This window comes from Heterocephalus glaber, unplaced genomic scaffold (genome assembly GCF_053883595.1).
Source record: "Heterocephalus glaber isolate CG9 unplaced genomic scaffold, H.glaber_assembly_v1.0 deba00000470, whole genome shotgun sequence".
NCBI lineage: Eukaryota > Metazoa > Chordata > Mammalia > Rodentia > Bathyergidae > Heterocephalus > Heterocephalus glaber.
The window spans coordinates 430,502-451,556 of record NW_028258145.1 but is presented as its reverse complement, the minus strand read 5'-3'; the positions used below and the strand labels follow the sequence as shown (position 1 = coordinate 451,556).

At 41.0% G+C, this 21,055-nt stretch overlaps 1 protein-coding gene across 8 annotated transcripts in view; it reads left to right on the top strand.

Annotated features, from left to right (window-relative positions):
• The window catches only part of Mertk (MER proto-oncogene, tyrosine kinase), a 107,081-nt gene that overhangs the window by 74,019 nt on the left and 12,007 nt on the right, over positions 1-21,055 (top strand). For all 8 annotated transcript variants that reach the window (XM_087202600.1, XM_087202614.1, XM_021257966.2 and 5 more), the window contains 8 exons: positions 3,514-3,667; positions 6,105-6,255; positions 7,425-7,510; positions 9,767-9,862; positions 11,245-11,325; positions 12,993-13,085; positions 14,565-14,683; positions 19,019-19,128. In XM_087202600.1, the coding sequence (XP_087058726.1) occupies positions 3,514-3,667; positions 6,105-6,255; positions 7,425-7,510; positions 9,767-9,862; positions 11,245-11,325; positions 12,993-13,085; positions 14,565-14,683; positions 19,019-19,128 (890 nt within the window). The remainder of the gene's footprint in view (positions 1-3,513; positions 3,668-6,104; positions 6,256-7,424; positions 7,511-9,766; positions 9,863-11,244; positions 11,326-12,992; positions 13,086-14,564; positions 14,684-19,018; positions 19,129-21,055) is intronic.

The window sequence follows — 21,055 nt, the reverse complement described above, 5'->3', positions numbered from 1 at the left end:
TTGAACAAGTACCTTTCCAATTATTGCATGACAGAAACCTTTATCCAGTAGTTCTTTCCTCACTAACCTTAGAGCTTGTTGAGGCTATAAAATGGGCCATTTTCTTAATAGAGTTAGGAGGTTCAAAGATGTGAATTCTTATGGAGTAATTGGGGATAATTGAAAACAAATACCACTGCAGTTGCCCTCTCTAACTGATTTTTGTTTTTCCAAAGATGTGGTACTACTTTCTTGACCAGCAAAGTCCATTATGTGTATATGTGTAAGTGACGTCACAACCAAATACCATATTATAAATCTGATTTCATTCCCTAAAAATGATCTTAGATGTTTAAGTCTTTGAGGATATGGACGTTACATTACTGAAAAAATGAAAACTCACTAGATGAGAAGTATGAAGTTGGCCCATAGCATGGATGCCATGACCAGACTACTGCATGCAGGGAGACTGCCCCACTGTGTGCAGGGAGATGAGCCCACTTTGAGCATCCTGCACCTGGACAGCACCAGAGCCACTGCACACACAGCATCTCTTTTGTGACCCGATTTCAGATGAATTTCTCTGGACAGCTTTCAAAATCAGAGTTGAAATAAATATTTGGAGATAAAGATATAGGCACAACTTTCTTTACATACTTGGCATCAAAGCATTATGGACAGATTACAGAAATTTTTTAAAACATAAAACTTTTTTTTAATAGAGTCTCACTGTATTGCCCAGGTTTGGCCTTTATCTCCTGGCCTTAAGCAGTCTTCCTCCCTCAGCCTTCCAAGTAGCTGGAACTATAGGCATGCACCACCATGCCTGGCTTGATAACCATTTAAGGATTACCACTGAAGGATATTAAGATTACAGTTTAAGGATATTTATAGAGGAAGTTGTTAAATCTCCACTAAAATATGTATTGGAGATCTTCCTAATCACTATCCCAACATTTATTATGATTCCACTTGTAAGATAGGATAGTCCTTGACCTCTTTCCAGAATGTATTACTAGTAATCCTTGGCCAGCATAGTTGTCATACTTTGAGATTCAGAATGACCATGAGCATGCCCACTGCTACACTGGGTAGCATTTGCTCTGGGGCCACACACTGTTCCAAGCATTTTATATAAGTTAGCTCTTTACCTTTCTTTACTTCCTTAAGGAATAAGAGATGTGAAAAATAAATATTCTGAGTTTTCATAAAAAATTATAGGTCCTAAGTAAATAGGTGTTTCTCAACCCTCTGAATCCATGACTTATGTATCCATGTATCAGGAAAAAAAATGGTTTCTATACTGAATATGTAAAGAATTTGTTTTCTTGTCATTATAACCTTAAAAATATAGTATAACAACTATTTATATTGTATTGGGTATTATAAATAACCAAGAGATGACTTGAAGTAGGTTCTATACAGATACGATATGATTTTTACACATGACTTGGGCATCCATGGATATTGGTATCCAAGGGAGGTAGTAGAACTAATTCCCTATAGATACCAAGGGATGAATTTACTTTTATACATATTACAAGAGGACAATTTTGGTTTTGGTAGGATTTGCATTGCATTATTTCCCAGTTATGCGTTTCCTCTTATTTTGAGATAATTTTTCTCATAAATAATGTATTGTAGATGTCTTTACAGGAAAAAGAAAAACCACACGGCCAGAAGCAGGCTAGTGTTGTTCCTTTTCAGTCTTGGAAAGTCTTGTACTGTGAGGAGATATTGAATAGTCAGTTGTGAAGAAGGCAAACTACTTATTTCTCAGCGACAGTCTTGAGTCACTACAGAGTTCCAGGGCTAGAGGGTGTGGACCATGGAGTTATTCTATCTGTCATCTACCCCCAGATTAAATACAGAATGACTGAATAAACCGTCAAACTAGGTTTACTATTTTTTAAAATGCTCCATTTCTAAAAAGGATATTACCAGAATATAGCCCCCAAATTGTTAATTATTCATTTGTCCATTTAACAAAATGATCTATGCTAAATCTCATGGGCCCAAGGTCCAGTGAAGTAGGAAAGCCCTCATTTTTTAAGGTCATATTTTGGCTTTCATTTCTTATCTGGGTCTTGGTGTGGTCACCTTCTGTTTAGTTTTAGAGATATTCCCTGGGGGGGCCGACCCAGCTTCCCACTTGGTTTTGAGTGGTAGGATTGGCTTCTCCTTAAGGGGCAAGCTGGTTCCATCCTGTGCTATCTCTAGGAGAAGAGATTGGCTCTAGACCCAGTAAGCAAAAAATAAAGTCACTACCAAACCACGCCATGATCCCTGGTTCCTGTACCCCACATTACTGGTATTTCTCTCTTTCTTTCTCTGAAGTCAAATTTCCAGAATTTGGAGAGAAAAATGTTCCTAGGGCTTCATTTCAGCCTTTTATAACCCCTGCAATTTCCATTTGAACAGCTAGCTCCAAACACAAAATTTTTTTCCTACATCAGAGAATATTGTGATCGTGGAGATTTGGAAACAAAGGGGAAAAGGTAATATAAACAATTAGTTCTGGTTATTTCCCCCTATTGTCTTGTTTTGAGTTTTCTGAGACAGGGTCTTGCTATGTAAGTCAGGCTAACTTTTTTTTTTCTTAAATTCTTTTATTGGTACATTTTAGGTATACAATACGTTTACATTTATCATTGGGTACTTGTACCTGTACATGATGTATCTTTGTTCTTATTTTTTTTTTTTGTACCCGGGATCGAACTTGGGACCTTGCGCTTGCGAGGCAGGTGCTGGAACCACTGAGCTAAATCCCCAGCCCCTTGGTTCTTAGTTTTTCCCCATTCCTTGTGTTCCCTTCACCTCTTCCACCCTTCCCTATTTACAAAGACTTTGTTTCTTATAATTTTTCCTTTCCCTTCTTTCCTTTAGGTCAGGCTAGCTTTGAACTCACTGTGTAGCCTAGGTTGGACTGGAACTCATGATCTTCATGCCTCAGTCTCCCAAGTGCTGGCACTACAGGCATGTGCCACCACACCTGGCCCCCTGTGTTTTAATGCCTCACTGTTGCATGGCACTGGCTTTAAAACAATATAAATAAAAGTAAAACCAAAATTTTGGAACTGAGCAAGTTGTGCCTTTGTGATGCTGAAAGAAAAAAGAAGCAGTGTCAATCCCCTCCATGTGGATTTTAGTCAAAAATCCTTACAATTTCAAAGAACAGGAAGCCCTTCTTGCTGGTTCAAAGGCAGTTGGCAGGCAGGCAGTGTCCAGGACAGTGTGGCTCTGAGGTATTGTGCTGCACACAGGAGGTGCTGCTTTATGCTTCCTCTTTTCCAGAAGCTTCTTTCTTGACTACTGTTAAGTGCCATGCCCTCATGACCCTAGTTTACCAAGGCCCGAGGTTGCTGCCAGCACACCCTGTGTCACTGCCTTTTGGTTCTGCTGACCCTGTGCAAACATGGCCCCTGCCCCCCAGGCCATTTGTGGGTCAGTTTCCCTCAGAAGGAGCTGTGAGAAAGTGGTCAATCTGCCCTGACACCTCAGTACTTCATTTCCTTTTCCCTTCTCTGTCTCCAGAAAGAGTTTTTTGAAGAAGTCGGCCAGAATGGCAGCCAGGCCCAGATCTCTGTTAAAGTCTACAACGCCACTTACTCAGTGAGGATTGCAGCCATCACTAAAGGGGGAGTTGGGCCTTTCAGTGACCCGGTGAAGATATTCATCCCAGCACAGGGTGAGAGCAGGGCCCTTACTGGCGGGTAGAATGTGGCAGGCACTGCAGACTGCCAAAGGGTAGTGTGATGCAGCAGCGGATTCAAGAATGAAAAGTAAGGACCCAAAGGAATTTTTGCTGTAATAAAGACTTGCTATAACACACTTCCAATTCACAGAATCCCCACACCCATGGGTCCTGCTACCATTACTATTAAGGGTAATACCGTACTAAGATCAGTCCTTTCAGAATGCTGAGTCTGACTTGTTTCATGTAATTTAAATGAGAGATACGTGACAGAATTTCAGACAGGCAGTATGGCTAATCCTTAGCTCTTTGTCACTGGCACTGCTTATTTTCCAGTGTTTGTTCTGCTGTGTTTTAGGCCGTGGTGCTTGCCTTGTTTTTACCCATTCAGCCCTCGGGTAATGCACTTTATGACTTGGTCTGCCCAGAACATCAAGTGTTTCCAACAGAAGCCCTAGGCTGATTGAGCTAAATGCCCAGCCATGCGTGCTTTCTTGTGTTCCTGGAACCTTTTGGCAAGGTGCCACCATGGTGCCCTAGGTGGCCCAAGTGCTGTGCTTGCTTTCCTAGACCAATGGAGCCACCTTTCTTCTGGCTCAGATTAGCCCTGGTTTGTTTGATGTTAAACCACTGTCATAAAATCCACACATAGACATCTTTATCAGTGTGACCCATATGTTTACAAATTCTTGTCAAACAGTCTTTGTACCTGGCTGTAGGAGATTGCGTACGCGGTTGAGTTCCTGTCTGTATGTTCTCAGTGACCCTCAGGCTGCTCTCCCTCTCAGTGCCCAGTTGCAATTGAGTTATGTCCCTGCAGTTGCACAGTTACAAAGTAAGCACAGTTACTGGTGATGGGGAGACAAGCTGTGGCAGCCTAGTAGAAGTTCAAAGTCAATGAGATTCTGATTCTAAACAAACAGCTTTAAAAATATCAGGGCTTAAGAGTGAAGAACTTTCATCTTCAAGCATAATAAATTCTCTAAAATTTATAAAAGCTTTGCTATACAGGCAGTCTTTGTTTTGCACAGCTTCAGTATGCACAAATATAAGTTACCACAGTTTCCCTGCTGTGGTTCAAATTTTAGTTAAATTTTGGCTTTTAGTCTGAGAGTTAGCAGATGAACACAGTTGTGCATGATTTCAAAATCTGTCACTGATTACTGCCCCACACCAGTCATTCTGACCATACACATCCTGCAAAGGCCCATGGCTGTATTGTCTCCCTGTGTCCAAGTGACGAACCTACCGGACTTTTACAAAACTGGAGCATTGAAAGAGTGAGTTGGTGAACAAAGTGCAAGAAAGAAATGAAAAGTGGTGGTGTTAGGGGTGAAATTTGACCCTAGTGTAAGTGGATTGTAGGGTGGTGATACTGCTAGCACTGAGTAGACTCATTGTGCAGCTGAACAACTTAGGGAAGGTCAGCTTATCAGCATAAATACAGTGATTGTGACAAGAAGGTTGAAAGTGCCCTAGAGAAAGCGACACCAGTAAAAAACCTCAATGGTTTGGGTGGGGGTGTGGCTCAGTGGTAGAGCCTTGTCTGCCTTGTGCAAGGCCCTGGGTTCCATCCGCAGCACCACAGAAGAAAAGAAAAGAAGGGAGGAGAGAGAAGAGAAAAATAAGAGAAGAAACACTTTATAGGAATTCTCAGAAATCCTTTACAACTTTGAAAGTACAAAATATAAAACATTGGAAGTTGATCTAAACTTGAAAAGGAGTCTGATAATTCTCCGAAACGCAGAAAATATATTTTCTGCGCCTTAAGTTAAATTAATAGAGAAGACACACTGTTCAGACTACTGATAGATTTTTTTACCAAGAAAATTTATTCCTAATGTTTCTAATGTTTTAAATTACAGGGCACCAAGCACATATTTCTTTTACTAGTCATTTTGGTCCTGTACATTTAAAACCAACATGAAGAATTTCCCGCTGGTTATTTTATTATTTTTAAAAATTGTATGTATTTGTGGATATAATGTGATGTTTTGACATACATATGCTTTGTGGAATGATTGAATCAATCTAGTTTTATTGATTATTAAGAATGTTCTGAGCTGGGTATGGTGGTACATGCCTGTAATCCCAGCATTTTGGGAGGCTGAGGCATGAGGATCACATGAGTCCCACCTGGGCAGTTTAGTGAGACCCTGTCTCAAAATAAAAAAATTTAAAAAAATAATAATAATTTAAAAATCACTGGGGATGCAGCTCAGTGCAAAGGCCCTGGGTTCAATCCCCATCACCCCCCCCCACACACACACACATAATAGAGGACTGTCTGCATTTGTAGATCACAGAAGATGAAAGGATTAACCTAGTTCTAAAAGCTTTTCACTGTTTGCCCTTTCCTATGAAAGCCAATGCTACGTGTGCATTTCCAATCCCGAAGAACTGCCTGCACTGACTGTGCCATGTGTTCCAGGTATGGACTCCGCCCCATCCTCCACTCCAGCGCCGGGCAGCACAGATCCCGTGCTCGTCATCCTCGGCTGCCTGTGCGGATTTATTCTGATTGGCCTAATTTTATACATTTCCCTGGCCATCAGAAAAAGAGCACAGGAGACAAAATTCGGGTAAGTTTCCCCGTGAAAGATGTTGGCACAGATGAGGTTATTATGAGTGACAGAGCCTCTCAGGTTGGCCTGCTGCTTACCTTGCACCCAGAGGGAACCTGGCTTGTGTGCGCCTCAGCCAGGCAGCTACCAAATGCTGGCCACTTCTGGCACTAGCTGGGACTGGAAAAGGGTGCCTCCACGGAGAAGAGCACCAGTGGCCTCTGCTACTCAAATGGGCTCAGATGAAGACTTTTATTAGAGGCCTTAAAAAAGACCCCCAGAAAGCACAGGCCTATAATCCCAGAACTCGTGAGGCTGAGGCAGGAGGATCTCAAGTTTGAGCTGTTTTTTTTTTAACATTGCTTCCTTTCTCCAGATCTGAAATTCAATCTTCAACCTACACTCAATTCCTCCCTGTAAATGGACACCTGGTGCTGTCCATGGACTGAGTTCTCTCTGCACCAATGCCAAACATGTTTTTATGTCTAGAAGAACCAGAGACCAATCGAATATGGCTGTAATAACAGCACTTGGGAGGCTGAGGCAGGAGTTTAGCTGTGAGTTTGAGACCCTGTCTCAAAAAAAGAAAAAAAAAATTCCGTGTAATTACCATCAAAATTGCGTTGCTGATAAAATGTGGCAAGCTGATTTGGGAATTCATCTGGAACACTAAATATGCACAGAAGTCCAGATGGAGGGAATTGGTCTCTGGTCTGGAGAAAGGAAGAAATGTTTAAAAAAAAACAAAAACAGCCTGGTCTAGGCACTGGAGAGAGAGAAATGAGCAAGTCAGACTAGGGGCTGCCCACATGTAGCTTATTGTAGACTTGCAATTGAGAAATATAGAAGAAAATGCTTCATTTGAATATATTTCTATCATTGAAGCCTCCACAGACTCAAATTTAACCCTAAAATAGATTTCAGATATTAGCTAATTGACCCTTAGTTGTAATATTCTGGGAAAGGTTGGGATGAAAATTATAGAATTTAAGTATGCTGATAACTCTAATATGTGCCTTGTTACTTTTATAGTACATAGCTTGGGAATCAGTGAGATACTCCAAAATAAACTAGGAAATGTTGTGATTGACAGTAATCTTCTAATTCTTGGAAAAATTCTGGGGGAAGGTAAGCAGCCTCTGTATCCCTATTTTTATAGGGTAAATGTCTTTCTTTCATCCTCCCAGGACTGCATTCACAGAGGAGGATTCTGAATTAGTTGTAAATTATACAGCAAAGAAGTCCTACTGTCGGCGAGCCATTGAACTTACTTGTAAGTTGACTTTCATTTTACTTTTTGGTCAAAGTTAAAATAGTGGAAAGCCAAGAAAGACTAAACAACAGACAGGTTTCTAACACAGGTCAAGAGTTTGAGTGGATCCTTTTATCTGAGTGTGGTGGTGCACACCCACAATCCCAGCACTCTGGGAGGCTGAGGCAGGAGGATCACAGGTTTAATTAACCCAGCCCTGGCAATCAGTGTAGCAATTTAGACCCTATCTCAAAATAAAATGAAATTTCACTGGAGCAAAGCTCAGTGGAAAGGCCCTGGGTTCAATCCCCAGTACTACCACACACACACACACACACACACACACACACACACACACAAAGAATGGATCCTTTTAATGTACAAAATGTTGTCAGAAACTAGCAGGTAGGTAGACACTGTCACACACATCTCTGCTGGCTGGGTTAGTTACTGGAAATCTGGAATTGAATCTAGAGTTAAGATGCCAGGTTTCAGGATTCATAATGCCATAAAATGCGGAAATAAAGAGGAACCTTCTAGCAGATGGAGTAAAGGTCAGAGATTTAAAGGAAATAGCAAAGCAATGGACATAATCTCAAACCTCATTTCCTGACCTCCCAGATACCAACTCAGAGGACAATTTGCCAACATGCTTTGTAGCAATTATGGTTTGAACTTTGCTGAATCAGAGAATGGGGTCTTCTGGTCAAAAGAGAATAAACAGATAACAGTGTTCTTGAGTATCTTCAGAAACAGTGTCGAAAGTATATATAAATGCTATGGAATTTGTGCTCCTGGATGTTTGCCCAAACAAAACAAAAAGGACTTAAGAATGTTGGACAATAGTCTGCTATGAAATCAATACTCACTTGATACAGAATATTAATTTCTTTACTTTTCTAATCTATATGTTTTGATGGTTAGCTGTCTCTATTCTTGCATTTTAAAAAATTCTTAATTTAGATAATTTCTTCCTTTATCTAAGGACCATTTGGGTAATTTTTTTCTAAGAGCTAATATGTCCTTTCTAATTATTCATATATCTTTTCTTTCAGAGACCTTAACTCATGTGGTAACTGTGGCTCAGATTGAATCATTTGCCAAATTATTACAGAATCATTCTCCCCTTTCCTGATGAATTCTTATTGACGATTACTATCAGTGCTACACATCTGTTATGTACTTTATTATATCACATTCCTTTTTGTAGACAGTCTTATTCTGCAGTCCCCCAAGGTACTCCACTCAGCACTTCCTGTGTCCTTACAGTGAGATGCCCTATGTGTAGGACAACAGCTTGTTCCCTGGATGTTTCCTGTGGGTTATGTGCCTCCTTCACCCAGGGGACAGGCGAGGTGTCCTCATGGCCTTTTATATAACATACTTACAGCTATAAATAGTAAATAATTCACTTGCAACTGCCTATTGACTTATTTTCCTTACTCCTTTAAGTCAGGGGCAAAATCCTTCTGCATGAGTCTGCTGGCTGCTGCTATTGCACAATGGGAAGAGAAATATGGTTCTGATTTTTTTATAGTTGTTCAAACTAATCTTGCCTTGAAGGATTCATTTTACTTACTTTAACCACAATAGAATGAAGTGTGCTGTTTTAATATTGGCATTTTAAAAATAATGGATACAAATAGGACACACATGTGTAAATACCTAATAGTTTCTCTGGTGTGAGAAACTGAAAGTGTAAATAAGGATCAAAATGTATAATAGATAATGTGAAACAGGAAGAAAAGGTCTAAAGGGGAAGAGGAAGTGGGAGGGGTAGGGGAAAGGAAAGAAGGGAAAGGAAAAAATACGAGAAAAGGAAAAAATGGAAACAAAGTCTTTGTAATTAGGAAGGAGTGGAGGGGTTGAAGGGAAGGCAGAGGAATGGGGAAAAAATAAGAACCAAGATATATCATGTAAAGGTACAAATTCCTAATGATGAATGTCATCATATTGTATACCTTAAATGTACCAATAAACTTAATGAATAAACAAATGGATACGAAATTTTTAAATGTATATCTCTTATACAGAACTTTAAATATAATTCTAATTATATTTACAATCAGTATATTACTATCTAAATTCTATATCTATATATAATAAATATATATAATATGTGTTTATATATAATATATATAATTCTAATTATATTTACTATCAGTATATTACTATCTATAATTCTATGTCTATCTGTATCTATCTATATCTGTACTATAATTCTAATTATATTTAAACAAAGCATGCTGATGACTGGGTACCTTGTTACTTTTATAGTACAGAGCTTGGGAGTCAGTGAGGAACTACAAAATAAACTAGAAGATGTTGTGATTGACAGGAATCTTCTAATTCTTGGAAAAGTCCTAGGGGAAGGTAAGCAGTTTAAAATAATTCTCTTAAAATGAGAGATAAGAAGGAATAATTGAGAGGAATGTTTGAAATTTATACTGATTAAATAAAATACCATTTTGATGACTTTAAGTTATAACACAGATAGTTCTACCTAATAATTTACAGTAGATACTGATTTTTGAAACTCAGATTTGGCTATGAAAACAACCTCCATGGTGCCCAGAATACACAGTAGACTAGAAAAATATTAATTCCTTTCCCTCATTGAAAAGCATACAATTTATTGATTGGTGTCCTACATTCTTTAAATTTATTCCTGTAGTATTAAGCCGATTATTCTTTGGACATTCTTAATGAAATATGAGGTGTGATCAAAACATATGTTTAAAATTTTAAAACATTTGTTGTATAGTAAAAGACACGTTACTATTAATCCTCCTCAAAACACTCCTCCTTCCTTGTAACACTTTTGTTCCTTTGCTCTTGCCACTTTTTTTTTTTTTTTTTTGAGACAGGATTTTGCTATGTGGTTCAGGCTGGCCTTGAACTCACTGTATCCCAGGCTGGCCTCAAACTTGCAGCGATCGTCCTGCCTCAGCCTCCTGAGTGCTAGGAGAACAAGCATGCACCACCACATCCAACTTTCTTGCCACTTTCTGAAGCAGTTTTGGAAGTCCTCTTTTGTGAGTGTCTTTAGTTGTGCTGTTGTGGCTGCCTTGATGTTCTGAGTTGATTCAAAACATTTAAGTATCATAATCATTTTGACTTTGAGGAAGAGCCAGAAGTCTCATAGTGCCAGATCCAGAAAATAAGGTGGATGAGGAGAAAACATAAACATTTTCAGTTCAGGACATCAAGGCAGCTATGAAAAGATTTTCACAAAAGAAAATTTCTAGAACTGCTTCAGAAAGTGGCAAAAATAACAGGATAAGTGTGTTCAAAGGAAGGGGGAGGTTTGGAGGGCAATTAATGGTAATGTGTCTTTTACTTTAGTAACATTTTTAAAATTTGTGTTTAAACGTTCACCACTTTTTGATCACACTGAGTAGGTACAAAGACGAAATATATATTTAATTTGTTAATTTTTTCTTTGGGTGAATACTAATGCCATTTAGAGTTTGTGCTTTATGAAGCTCAGTAACATTCCCCATGACCTCCTGTAAGAATTTGGGTCAGTTAAGTAAGTGCTCAGTAAAGTGAAGAGCTGGGCCAAGGCTGAGACCCTAAGCCCAGAATGAGCAGGAGCCAAGTGCACAGCATGTGTCTGGTTTTTGAGGGCTGGGCGGCCCTGCCTAGCTGCCGGGAACGAGTTCCAGGGCCACATGAACGCAGCCCAGGGCCTTGGCGTCTCTGCCGCTGGAGGGGCAGCACAGTAGCCACACAGGCACTACTTCTCCTCACAGGAGAGTTCGGGTCTGTGATGGAAGGAAACCTGAAGCAGCAGGCTGGGACCTCTCAGAAGGTGGCAGTGAAGACCATGAAGTGTGAGTTGTCCTGGGGAAGCCTGGTCTCTTGGGGTGGGCCGGTGGGTGCTTCAGCCCTGGGTGCTTCATGAGGCCAGGATGGTGTGCAGGGCTCAGCCGCTGCTCTCCATACCTGCACTGCTCTTTACACACTGAGTACTGATGCAATACTCTCAGCGTCTCTAGCATTGTCTCTCTTTTTTTTTTTTTTGGTACCGGGAATCAAATTCAGGTCCTTACAATTGCGAGGCAGGCAGCAGAACCATTGAGCTACATCCCCAGCCCCTCTCGCATTCTCTGTCTGACTCTGTCATCATCATCAGCAGCAGCAACAGCAGCAGCAGCAGCAGCAGCAGCAGCAGCATTGTCATGGTCCAGTCAAGCTAATGACTCCAGAGTAAGGCACAAGTCTCTGAGGGAAGGGTGCCAGCATCTGACCCAGGAGCTGGGCTGGCTGATCTGTCTAGTGTGATAAAGCCACTTTCTCATTTGAAGATTTTTGTCCTAAATTTTCTCTAATAAGAAAAAGATTCACATATATGAAGCCCACAGAATGACACAGACACCGTGCTAGCTACCCTCATGTGTGATTTCAGTCATCTGTGTTACCTTGGTAACTTCTCTACCACAAGTCTGGCTTGATGACTTACCCATTTGCTTTTCAGTGTGGTAAAATGCATAGACGGTAAAAGGTACTGTCTTAACCATTGCTAAGTGCTCAGGTCCGTGGCAGGAAATACATTCATGTTGTGGTGTGACTGCCACCATTAGCCGTCTCCAGAACTTCTCATCTTGTGAGAAAACTAAAACTGTGCCCGTTACACACTAACTCCCCTTCCCTCTCTCCTGGTCACCAGCCACCCCCACTCTATTTCCTGACTCTGATTTGATTACTCTACCTCCTAGAAATGCAACCATTTGTCCTCTTGTGACTGATTTCATTTCATAGTAAGAGCATAATACTGAATTTTCTTTTTATAATACTGAATTTTAAACAGCTTTCTTAAGTTAATTTCATTCCAAAAACTTGGTATCAAAGTACACCCAACTCAGAATGCATGACTAAGCAACCAGACTTGCAGGATATAGGGACAGAAAGGGAGAGGTGTGATTTTTTTTTTTTTTTAAAGGTAAAGATAATTGCAACAGATCAGTTGGAACTGCCTTTAGTTTGAGAGGTTTTTTTGTTGTTTTTTTCTTTACAGATAGACTTTAATTTTTACAGCATCTTTGGATTTACAGAAAAATTAGGCAGAAACTACAGAGTTCCCATATATTTCCCCTTTTCCCACACACCATTTTCCCTTTCATTAATATTTTTCAGTTGTGTGGCATATGTTTTACCACTGATGAATGCTTATGGTCACATTATTAACTGAAGTCCTCAGTTTACACTTGAGTTCACCCTTGGTGCTGTATAGGGTCATGGATTCTGACAAACGTACAAGAAGCCTGTGTCCACCACTGTAGTATCATACAGAATAGCTTCATGGCCCTGAAGGTCTCCTGTGCTTTGCCTGTTGGTCCCTCTCTTCCCACAACCCCAATAACCCCTGACAACCACTCATTTGGTTTCTGTCTATATAGTTGTACCTTTTCCTGATTTTACTTTTAGAGAACAAAATTGCCGCTGCTCTGCCCTCTCCCCTTACTGAGTAGGCTAACTGTACCTGACATTTTTCCTTTAGTGGACAACTTCTCGCAACGGGAGATCGAGGAGTTTCTCAGTGAGGCAGCATGCATGAAAGACTTCAGCCACCCTAATGTCATCCGACTTCTTGGTACCTTGGGGAGACGCAGGGTCCGGGCGAGGGGGGCTTGGGTAATTATACTGTGTGCCAAAGGGGAAAACCTTTGGTGTGTGTAAGTTTACACATTGCATAACCCCAAAAAAGCATGGTTTCTTACCCAGACCACTTCTCCTTCTGTTTCTTCTGTTTTCTGGGGCTGATATGGATGTGTTCTGCCCTTTGGATGGGTAGAGGGTCCACAGAGCTTCATAAGACTATAGGTGAAAGCAGCCCCTGTTACTCAAAGGCAAGACAAGCTGGCCATGTGATAATCTTTGCTGATTTAAGATTATGCACAAATCAGGTATCAGGTAAAGCTATAAAAGTTATCAAATTCAGTACATCATCTTTGAGAAATAATTTTATGAACATACTCCAAAGTCCTGATTTATGATTGTGGTACATTGACCATTGACTATCTCATGAGTGTGGTTTAATGTAATTTGCTTTTACAGCCCTGTTAGATAAAAAGTACAAAAAGAGGAGATGTGGTTTTAGTGGGAGCTGTGTAAGTACACTTTTTAAAAAAATTTGGCAGTGCTAGGGATTGAATCTAGGACCGCGTGTATGCTGGGCAAGTGCTCTACTACTGAGCCACATTCCAGCCCAAGTGACGCTATTCTAAGAGAAAGGAACAACCTGAAAAGCATGAAAACTTTCTGCTGACTTTTTTTTCTTCTGTCCTGTGGCTTGATGCATAATAAATTCTTTGAGGAATTTTTCAAAATTTTTTGGAATTGACACTGTAGAAAGATGTAAAAACAAATGTTTGGATATTATGTCAAAGAAATGGCTTTTCTTTACTTGCAGCTATTGGTTTAGCAGACTCTGAGAACAATCATACTTTGTAATTGCTTGACAAAGTGCAAGCGCTTTGCAAGCCTAGGATTAGGTGACAGGCTCCACTAGTTCTAGAATTCCATGATAAATGGTATTGTAGCTTCTTGTTATATAATGTCTAAAATTTAGGGGAGTGGGTTCTACCTACAGACCCTCAAAATTTGAGGGGGATGGTGTGCTAGAGTTTGAACCCAAGCCATAAGGACATGCTGTGCCACTGAGCTACGCCCCAGCCCCCCAAATTCTTTTAATAGTTTTAAGAATGTGGTTGTAGTGGACTTCTTCATATGATTCAGTATTTAACTATCACATGAAACTAGTTTGCTCTCAAATTCTAAGACAGTCACTACCCTCAGTTAGATTCAGTCCAACAAAAACTCCTAGGTCTCTAGGGGGCTGTATTTACTACAAGTTGATTTTTTTGAGATCTGACATGCAAGACTGCCCCTAATTTGAAAGAGGAAAAAAATAAATAAACTTGTAGTAAGCCAGTGTGTGTTTAATCTTCTAGGATACCGTGGGACTGTTAACTTGACAGCACCTGGTTTCAATTTGGCCACTGGCCCTGCAGGGGTTTTTTGGTCCCATGAAACAAGGGCTCTTTGTGACTGGTTCTGTTTTTAATTCCAGGCGTATGTATAGAAATGAGCTCTCAAGGCATCCCAAAGCCCATGGTGATTTTACCCTTCATGAAATACGGGGACCTGCACACCTACTTACTGTACTCCCGACTGGAGACGGGACCAAAGGTAATGGTCCCTGCACCACCTTCGGATGGTTCTTGGGTCTTCCTTCCATGGGGCAGCCCCAGGTCTCACTTCAAAGACATAGGAGAAAAGGAAAGGATGTTACTCTTTGTTCAGTGGCCCCTGTGTGCCTGGGTGTTGACCTATGGTGTCCATGCTCACAGCAGGCCTGCTCGTGGGGATTTTTGTCTCTGCTGTATGGCAGAGGGAAGCTGGTTGGGCTCATAGCCTCGTGGCCAAGGCCTCAATGACTCTGGGACCCAGTAGCCTGGCTCCCAGTCAACACCTCATGCCTGTCACAGCCCTAGACTCCTCAGAGCTTGCTAACAGATGTCCTAGCCCAGCATGCTGGCACAGGCCTTAGTCCCAACACTTGGGAGACTGAGGCAGGAGTATTGTGAGTTCAAGCCCAGATGACTGTCCTAAAAGAAATTTTGCAGAGCTCTTCTCATTGTTATGGACTTCATCCTTTGAAGTGTGACCAGTTTTTTTGTGAATATGTACTTTCCTGATAGGTTTTTGTTTTTGTTTTGTGGTACTGGGGATTGAACTCAGGGCCTTTGCACTGAGCTGCACCCGAGCCCTTTTATTTATTTGTTTTGAAATGGTATCTCATTAAGTTTCTAAATTGCCCAAGCTGAGTTTGAACTTGTGACCCTCTTGTCTCAGCCTCCCAGAGTGCTGGGATAACAGGCGTGAACTACCACAACCCACTCCTGATAGTCTTAATCTAGTAAAAATCAGTTGTAGTCAAATATGGTGAGGCAAGAGGACTGCATGCCTGACATTCTTAAAATGTCTGTAACATTGTGCTCGATGTTTAGGCTTCCGGGCCATGAGGATGGTGCAGCCTAGCAATTTGGGATATTGCCGGATCACCTAGGAAGTTTAGGACCACAGACTTAGAGCCTTGCCTCTTTAGGCCAGTTTTTAGTTTAGATTGCAGAGTTTGGGCCTCATAGTTTATGGAGACACTGCCTCAGGGCCTCCTGGTCTGGAATGCAAACTATGTCCTCCTGTCCTGTTGCCTATGGACTGAGCAGGAGATGTGAATTGTGTCCCATCTGCATGCCTGGCTGAGCCATCTGCCCTCTTTCTTTCCTTCGATTGCCGTCTCTATGTTAGTGAAGGCAGCGTTGCTTGGGGGCTAGCAGGCTCTGGCCGGGACATGCATGAGGACAGCGTGGGGCCTTTGGCACTAAGCTCCCTGATGAGGATGGAAGTCGCTCCTCCATCACTGCTGTGAAAGAGCACAGGCCCAGGAAGTAACCAACCCCTCAGTCTACACCTGGGCATTCTCTAACACCATTCCCTTTACCCCCTCAGCTGCCATCAATAGCAGGACTCGGGTGAGTGCAATTAGAAACACCTGCTTCCATTTTTCCTTTCACAAATCATGCTTTTTGCTATCATATCTGAGAACTCTTTGCCTAATCCTATTTTTATTTGTTAAAAAAAGTTTTTCTCCTGTTTCCTTTTTAAAAGTATGGGTTTTCCCATGGTACATTTGCATATAGGGCCCATTTTGAGTTAAATTTTGTATAAGATGTGGAATTCAGTTGAAGGTTCTGGGTGGGTTTTTTGTTTGGGCTTGAGTTTTGGCATATAGATAATCATTGTTTGTGAAAAGACTGCATATCCTTACTCTACTGAATTGCTTTCATGCCTTTGTCCGAATCCAGTTGGTTATAAATATGTGGATCTATTTGATTTCTCCTTTCTGTTCCATTAAACTGTCTCCCCATCCTCTGCTCCCAAAGCTTTGTTGCTTTGTAAGTCTTAAAATTGCAGCATGTACTTCCTCCCACTTTATTGTACTGTTTCAGAATTGTTTTAGCTGTCCTACTTTCAGTACCCTCCCAGATAAATTTGAGAATCAGCTTGTCTGTGGCTGCCAAAAGTTCTGCTGTGATCTTATATTCTTTTAACAAAATAACAAGTGAGGAAAGCCAACTACACAGCCTTTTACTGACTAATGAATAGTTTCCATTTGCAAAAGTACAAGGCTATCTTCAGTTATAAATATAAAAAAGGATGTATTTTTGTATTTTGATACTTTGAAGCCATAGATAAAGAAAGAATACAGAGTGCATAGATTAACTGGAAAATCATGTTTTTATTCAGATATTTGCTCTCCATTTGGTCAGTTTCCTGGAATAAAGCGCTTTTGTTCCTGTGAGAGTAGCCCTAGCCTAGATCTCAGGGCCTGTAAGCATGTCACTCCAGCGGGATCTGGGTGCTGGCCCCAAGTGCCCCTCTGTCCTCTGGGTGAACAGCACCCTTGGAAGTATGCAGAGCAGACAGGCACATGATGAGGTGACCCAGTCGTCACAGGCTGGCAGTATAAGGGTGACAGCTACAGTTATCCATGTACCAAGCAACCTGCTCAGAGCTTCAGGGAGGAGATGAATTCAGACTGGGGATATTTTTTAATATTCTACACTGCCATCATGTTTGTCCTCAAACAAGTGGTGGGAACAAAGTGGAAAATTAAGTGAAATAAATACATAGCTAAGAATAGAATGAGCGATCTGAGCATGCCTGGTGGTTTAAGAAAGTAAGCATCTTGTGTGACAAAAGCAAAGAGGTGGAAGGAAGGATGGAAGACAGGTGATAAAGAGCTGGGAAAATGCACTGACATTGGCTTTTGGGCTCTGCAGCAGGAAGGATGGCTTCACCAGCATGGAAAACCAAACCCAGTTTGGAATGGCCTTCACATTGGAGATTCAGGATCTCACAAAGCCCAGAGACAGCACTGATCCAGAGCTGCGCTCAATAACAGTTCTATCCTCAGTGATATCATCAAGTATCCAGAATTGTCCCACCATGTTGCTTTTCACTTGTGACCAGCTGTCCGCATGGTTACAAATGGCACCCAGCTCTCCAGCCATCACAGCCTCACACCTCAACCTCCAGGGACAGGGAGAGACGCTTCTCCATTCCTCCCCACAGCTTTCTCCATTTTCCTCTACCTCTCCCTTTTCTTGGAACAGCATTTAAAAAATTGTTTATCATGTGACTTGCAATCATGCTGAAATCATTAATTAATTATACCACACAATTATTTTTTAAAAGACTATTTAGTAACACTCTGAGAATAACATAATTATTACAGGAAATTATAGCACAAATTTATAACAACTGATACTCGTGACACCTTCAGAAATGACAGCAAAATTTGATATTTCCTAGGACACAAATCCTTTCCTGGAAGTTGGCATCCAGAAAAACAAATGCCCCAAATAAGCAGAACAGGGGCATAAAGCATACATGCCTGATTTGTTTCCATTTTTAAAAACTCCAATACTGAAGCGTAAGGGTAATTAAGGCATTTTGTTTTTATACGCAGTGTGTAATTGACATGGGTCTTGGTTGGGTAATCTAAGTCATTAAAAATGCAATGTCTTTGTGAGTGCCATTTTGGAATACTAATGTTCCAAGGTGAACAAGCCATGGCAGATCCAGTGCCTTAGGGAGACTCTGTACTGGATGGATCCACTCATGATAGCAGAAGCTTGTGGTAAGCCATGACTGCATGAAACATTTCATTATTACCTGGAGGTCTACATCAGTCATCCTCATAATGATAACAGTGGTAGATTTTCTAGCACAGCAATCTAGTTTGATTTTTACAATAGATAAAATGCTAGACTATTGAAATTTATAGTATCTCCTTAGTGAAACACAAGGAATCCTCCTGAAGACATTCTTGCACTTTGGTCTTGTGATAAAGGCTGAAGAATAGCTTGATTGCTGTCTATAAGAAGAAAAGCATCTTTCAAAACATTTCAAATACAGTGACAGTAGAAAGGCCGAGCCATAGCTCAGAGGTAGAACACTTGCCTAGCATGTGTGAGGCTCTCGGTTTGAGCCCCAGCACGGGAGCAGGGGGGATTTGAAAAAAATGATAGTAGATATGGATACATAATTAAAACAGCTCTTACTAAGTGGGCTTTCTGCCTCCCAAACACTGTACCCCTCCAACAGACTCAGCCTGCCCTTACTGAGCCCAGACCCCCTCATCCTCATCTGCCTGCCATGGGCACCATATTCCACTGTCTTACAAGGCTGCAGCAGGTCATCTTTGGCCTCATAACTTATGAGAAGAAACAAAATGTAAATCACTGTAAATACTTACAAAGATGGGAAGAAGAGAATGTTTTTTCTAAGCAGTTTTAAGAGTTTTTAAATTTTATATTTAAAAGCTTATTTGTGATAGCAGATAAGAGATTTGTTTCCTTCTTCCGTTCCCACACCTTAAAGGATAAGAACATCATCTCCCTCCTCGGGTCCTTTCCTTCTAACAACAGTCTTTCTTCTTGTTTCCTCCACCCCTAGCATATTCCTCTGCAGACACTGTTGAAATTCATGGTGGACATTGCCCTGGGAATGGAGTATCTGAGCAACAGGAATTTTCTCCATCGGGATTTAGCTGCTCGAAACTGCATGTAAGATCCAGGACCATCTTGGAGGGCGTTGGACCTTATGGTGTTTGACCTTTGTGAGACTGGGGGAGACAACCTACTGCTGTAAAAATATGGAGGGAGATCTGGAGGTATAGCTCAGTGGTAGCACACTTGCCTAGAATGTTTGAAGTCCTGGGTTCAAAGCCCAGTACTGTTAAAAAATTTTAAAAATAAAAATGGAGAGAGGCTGGTTTGGGAGGGAACAGTATGGCTTGCTTGGTGTTGGATTTCTGTGGTTCTGACCCTGGTTAGAGTTTTGCTTGGACATCTTCATTGTCACTACCTCTAAGAGGCTTTAGCCTCTAAAGCTTTTTCCTGTGATTACTTTTTTATTTTTACCCTCTCACTCAGCTATATGTACTAGATATGATCTTTGTGACTTTTCTTAGCTAGCTTTGCACCCAGAATTATGTTAAGTGACATCATGACAATAATAAGTAATGACCTACATAACTTAAGGGACACTGATAAAAGTTGTGAAGATTTTGTTCCTATTTCTTCCTGATACTTCCATGTAAAGAACTTTCATACCATGAGTACATGTGAGAAAAGCTTTGGGCACACACCAGGCAAAGGCTCATTATACGAGAACTTGGAGCTTCAGTTCTCCCCATTCTCCCCCCTTCTCTGACAGAGCCATTATGTCTGGCACCCTTCGAAGGCAATGACTATTTCTCCCTTTTAAGCTTACTGTTGCTAGAAGAGGGAATCCTTGAGTGTACTGTCATTGTTTAAAGTAGCACAAAACTTTCTTTTCAGTGAATTAAGAAAAACTAGTAGTATAGATAAAACAAATTAGCATATGTATTGAAACTGTTGAAACAACAGAATAGAGAATTTGGGGGATTATTTTAACTTCTCCCTACTTCCTATTTCTCTATCTTCTATTTTGCTCTTTATTTTTATGTTTATATACTTTGAGTTTACCATCTAAGAGAAAGCATGTGATATTTAAACTTGTGTGTCAGCCTTATTTCACTTCACATTATATTCTCATTTCTTTTTCTTGGTCAGAGATGTGGCCATGGAGCCTGCCACTCCCTCCTCTCAACTTCCTTCCATGTCTTTTACCTTTCACCTCGTTTTTTAAAATCCCAAAGGGGTTGTTACATTTAAATATTTTTCTGCTATGGAGGGGAAATCTCATGAAAACTTTCTTTTCTTTTAATATTAAAATTTCCTTCATATTTTTCCCCACCAGGTAGGGTGACCATCTGTCCAGTTTGCCCTAGACTGAGAGATTTTCCAGGATATGGGACTTTTAGTTTTAAAATCATTATCAGGCAGAAGCTGAATGTAATGACACATGCCTGTAATCTCAGCATTTGATGCAAAAAGGCAGGAAGGCTCCAAGACTTCAAAGCAGTCCCAAAGACTCAAAAAAAAATAATGTCAAGCAAACAGGGACAAGCTAGTTGCCTACCTCCTGTTCTCTTCCTCTTCCTCCTCCTCCTCCTCCTCCTCCTCTTCCTCCTCTTCCTCCTCCTCCTCCTCCTCCTCCTACTCTTCCTCCTCCTACTCCTCCTTCTTCTCCTTCTGTTTTTCCTCCTGTCCCTCTTTTCCCTTTCTACTCTTCTTCTTTTCCTCTTTCTTGTCAAGGATCTGTTTTAATAATTTGGACTGTAAAGCAGTTATGGGGCCAGGGATTTAGCTCAGTGGTTTCGGCTGCCTGCTGCGCAAGCGCAAGGACCCGAGTTCAATCCCTGGTACCAAAAAACAGACAAACAAACAAAAAAAGCAGTTATGTTGCTTTAATTTTTCACTTAATCCCTCAAGCACTCACCTGGCCACCTCAGCAAGCAGCCCCCCACATCCTTCTCCAGCCTGTATTTTCCCTCCTCCCCCATCCTGCCCAGGGCTCCATTAGTCCACAGGACCCATGCCACTTCCAGACACCAGGCAGGAGCAC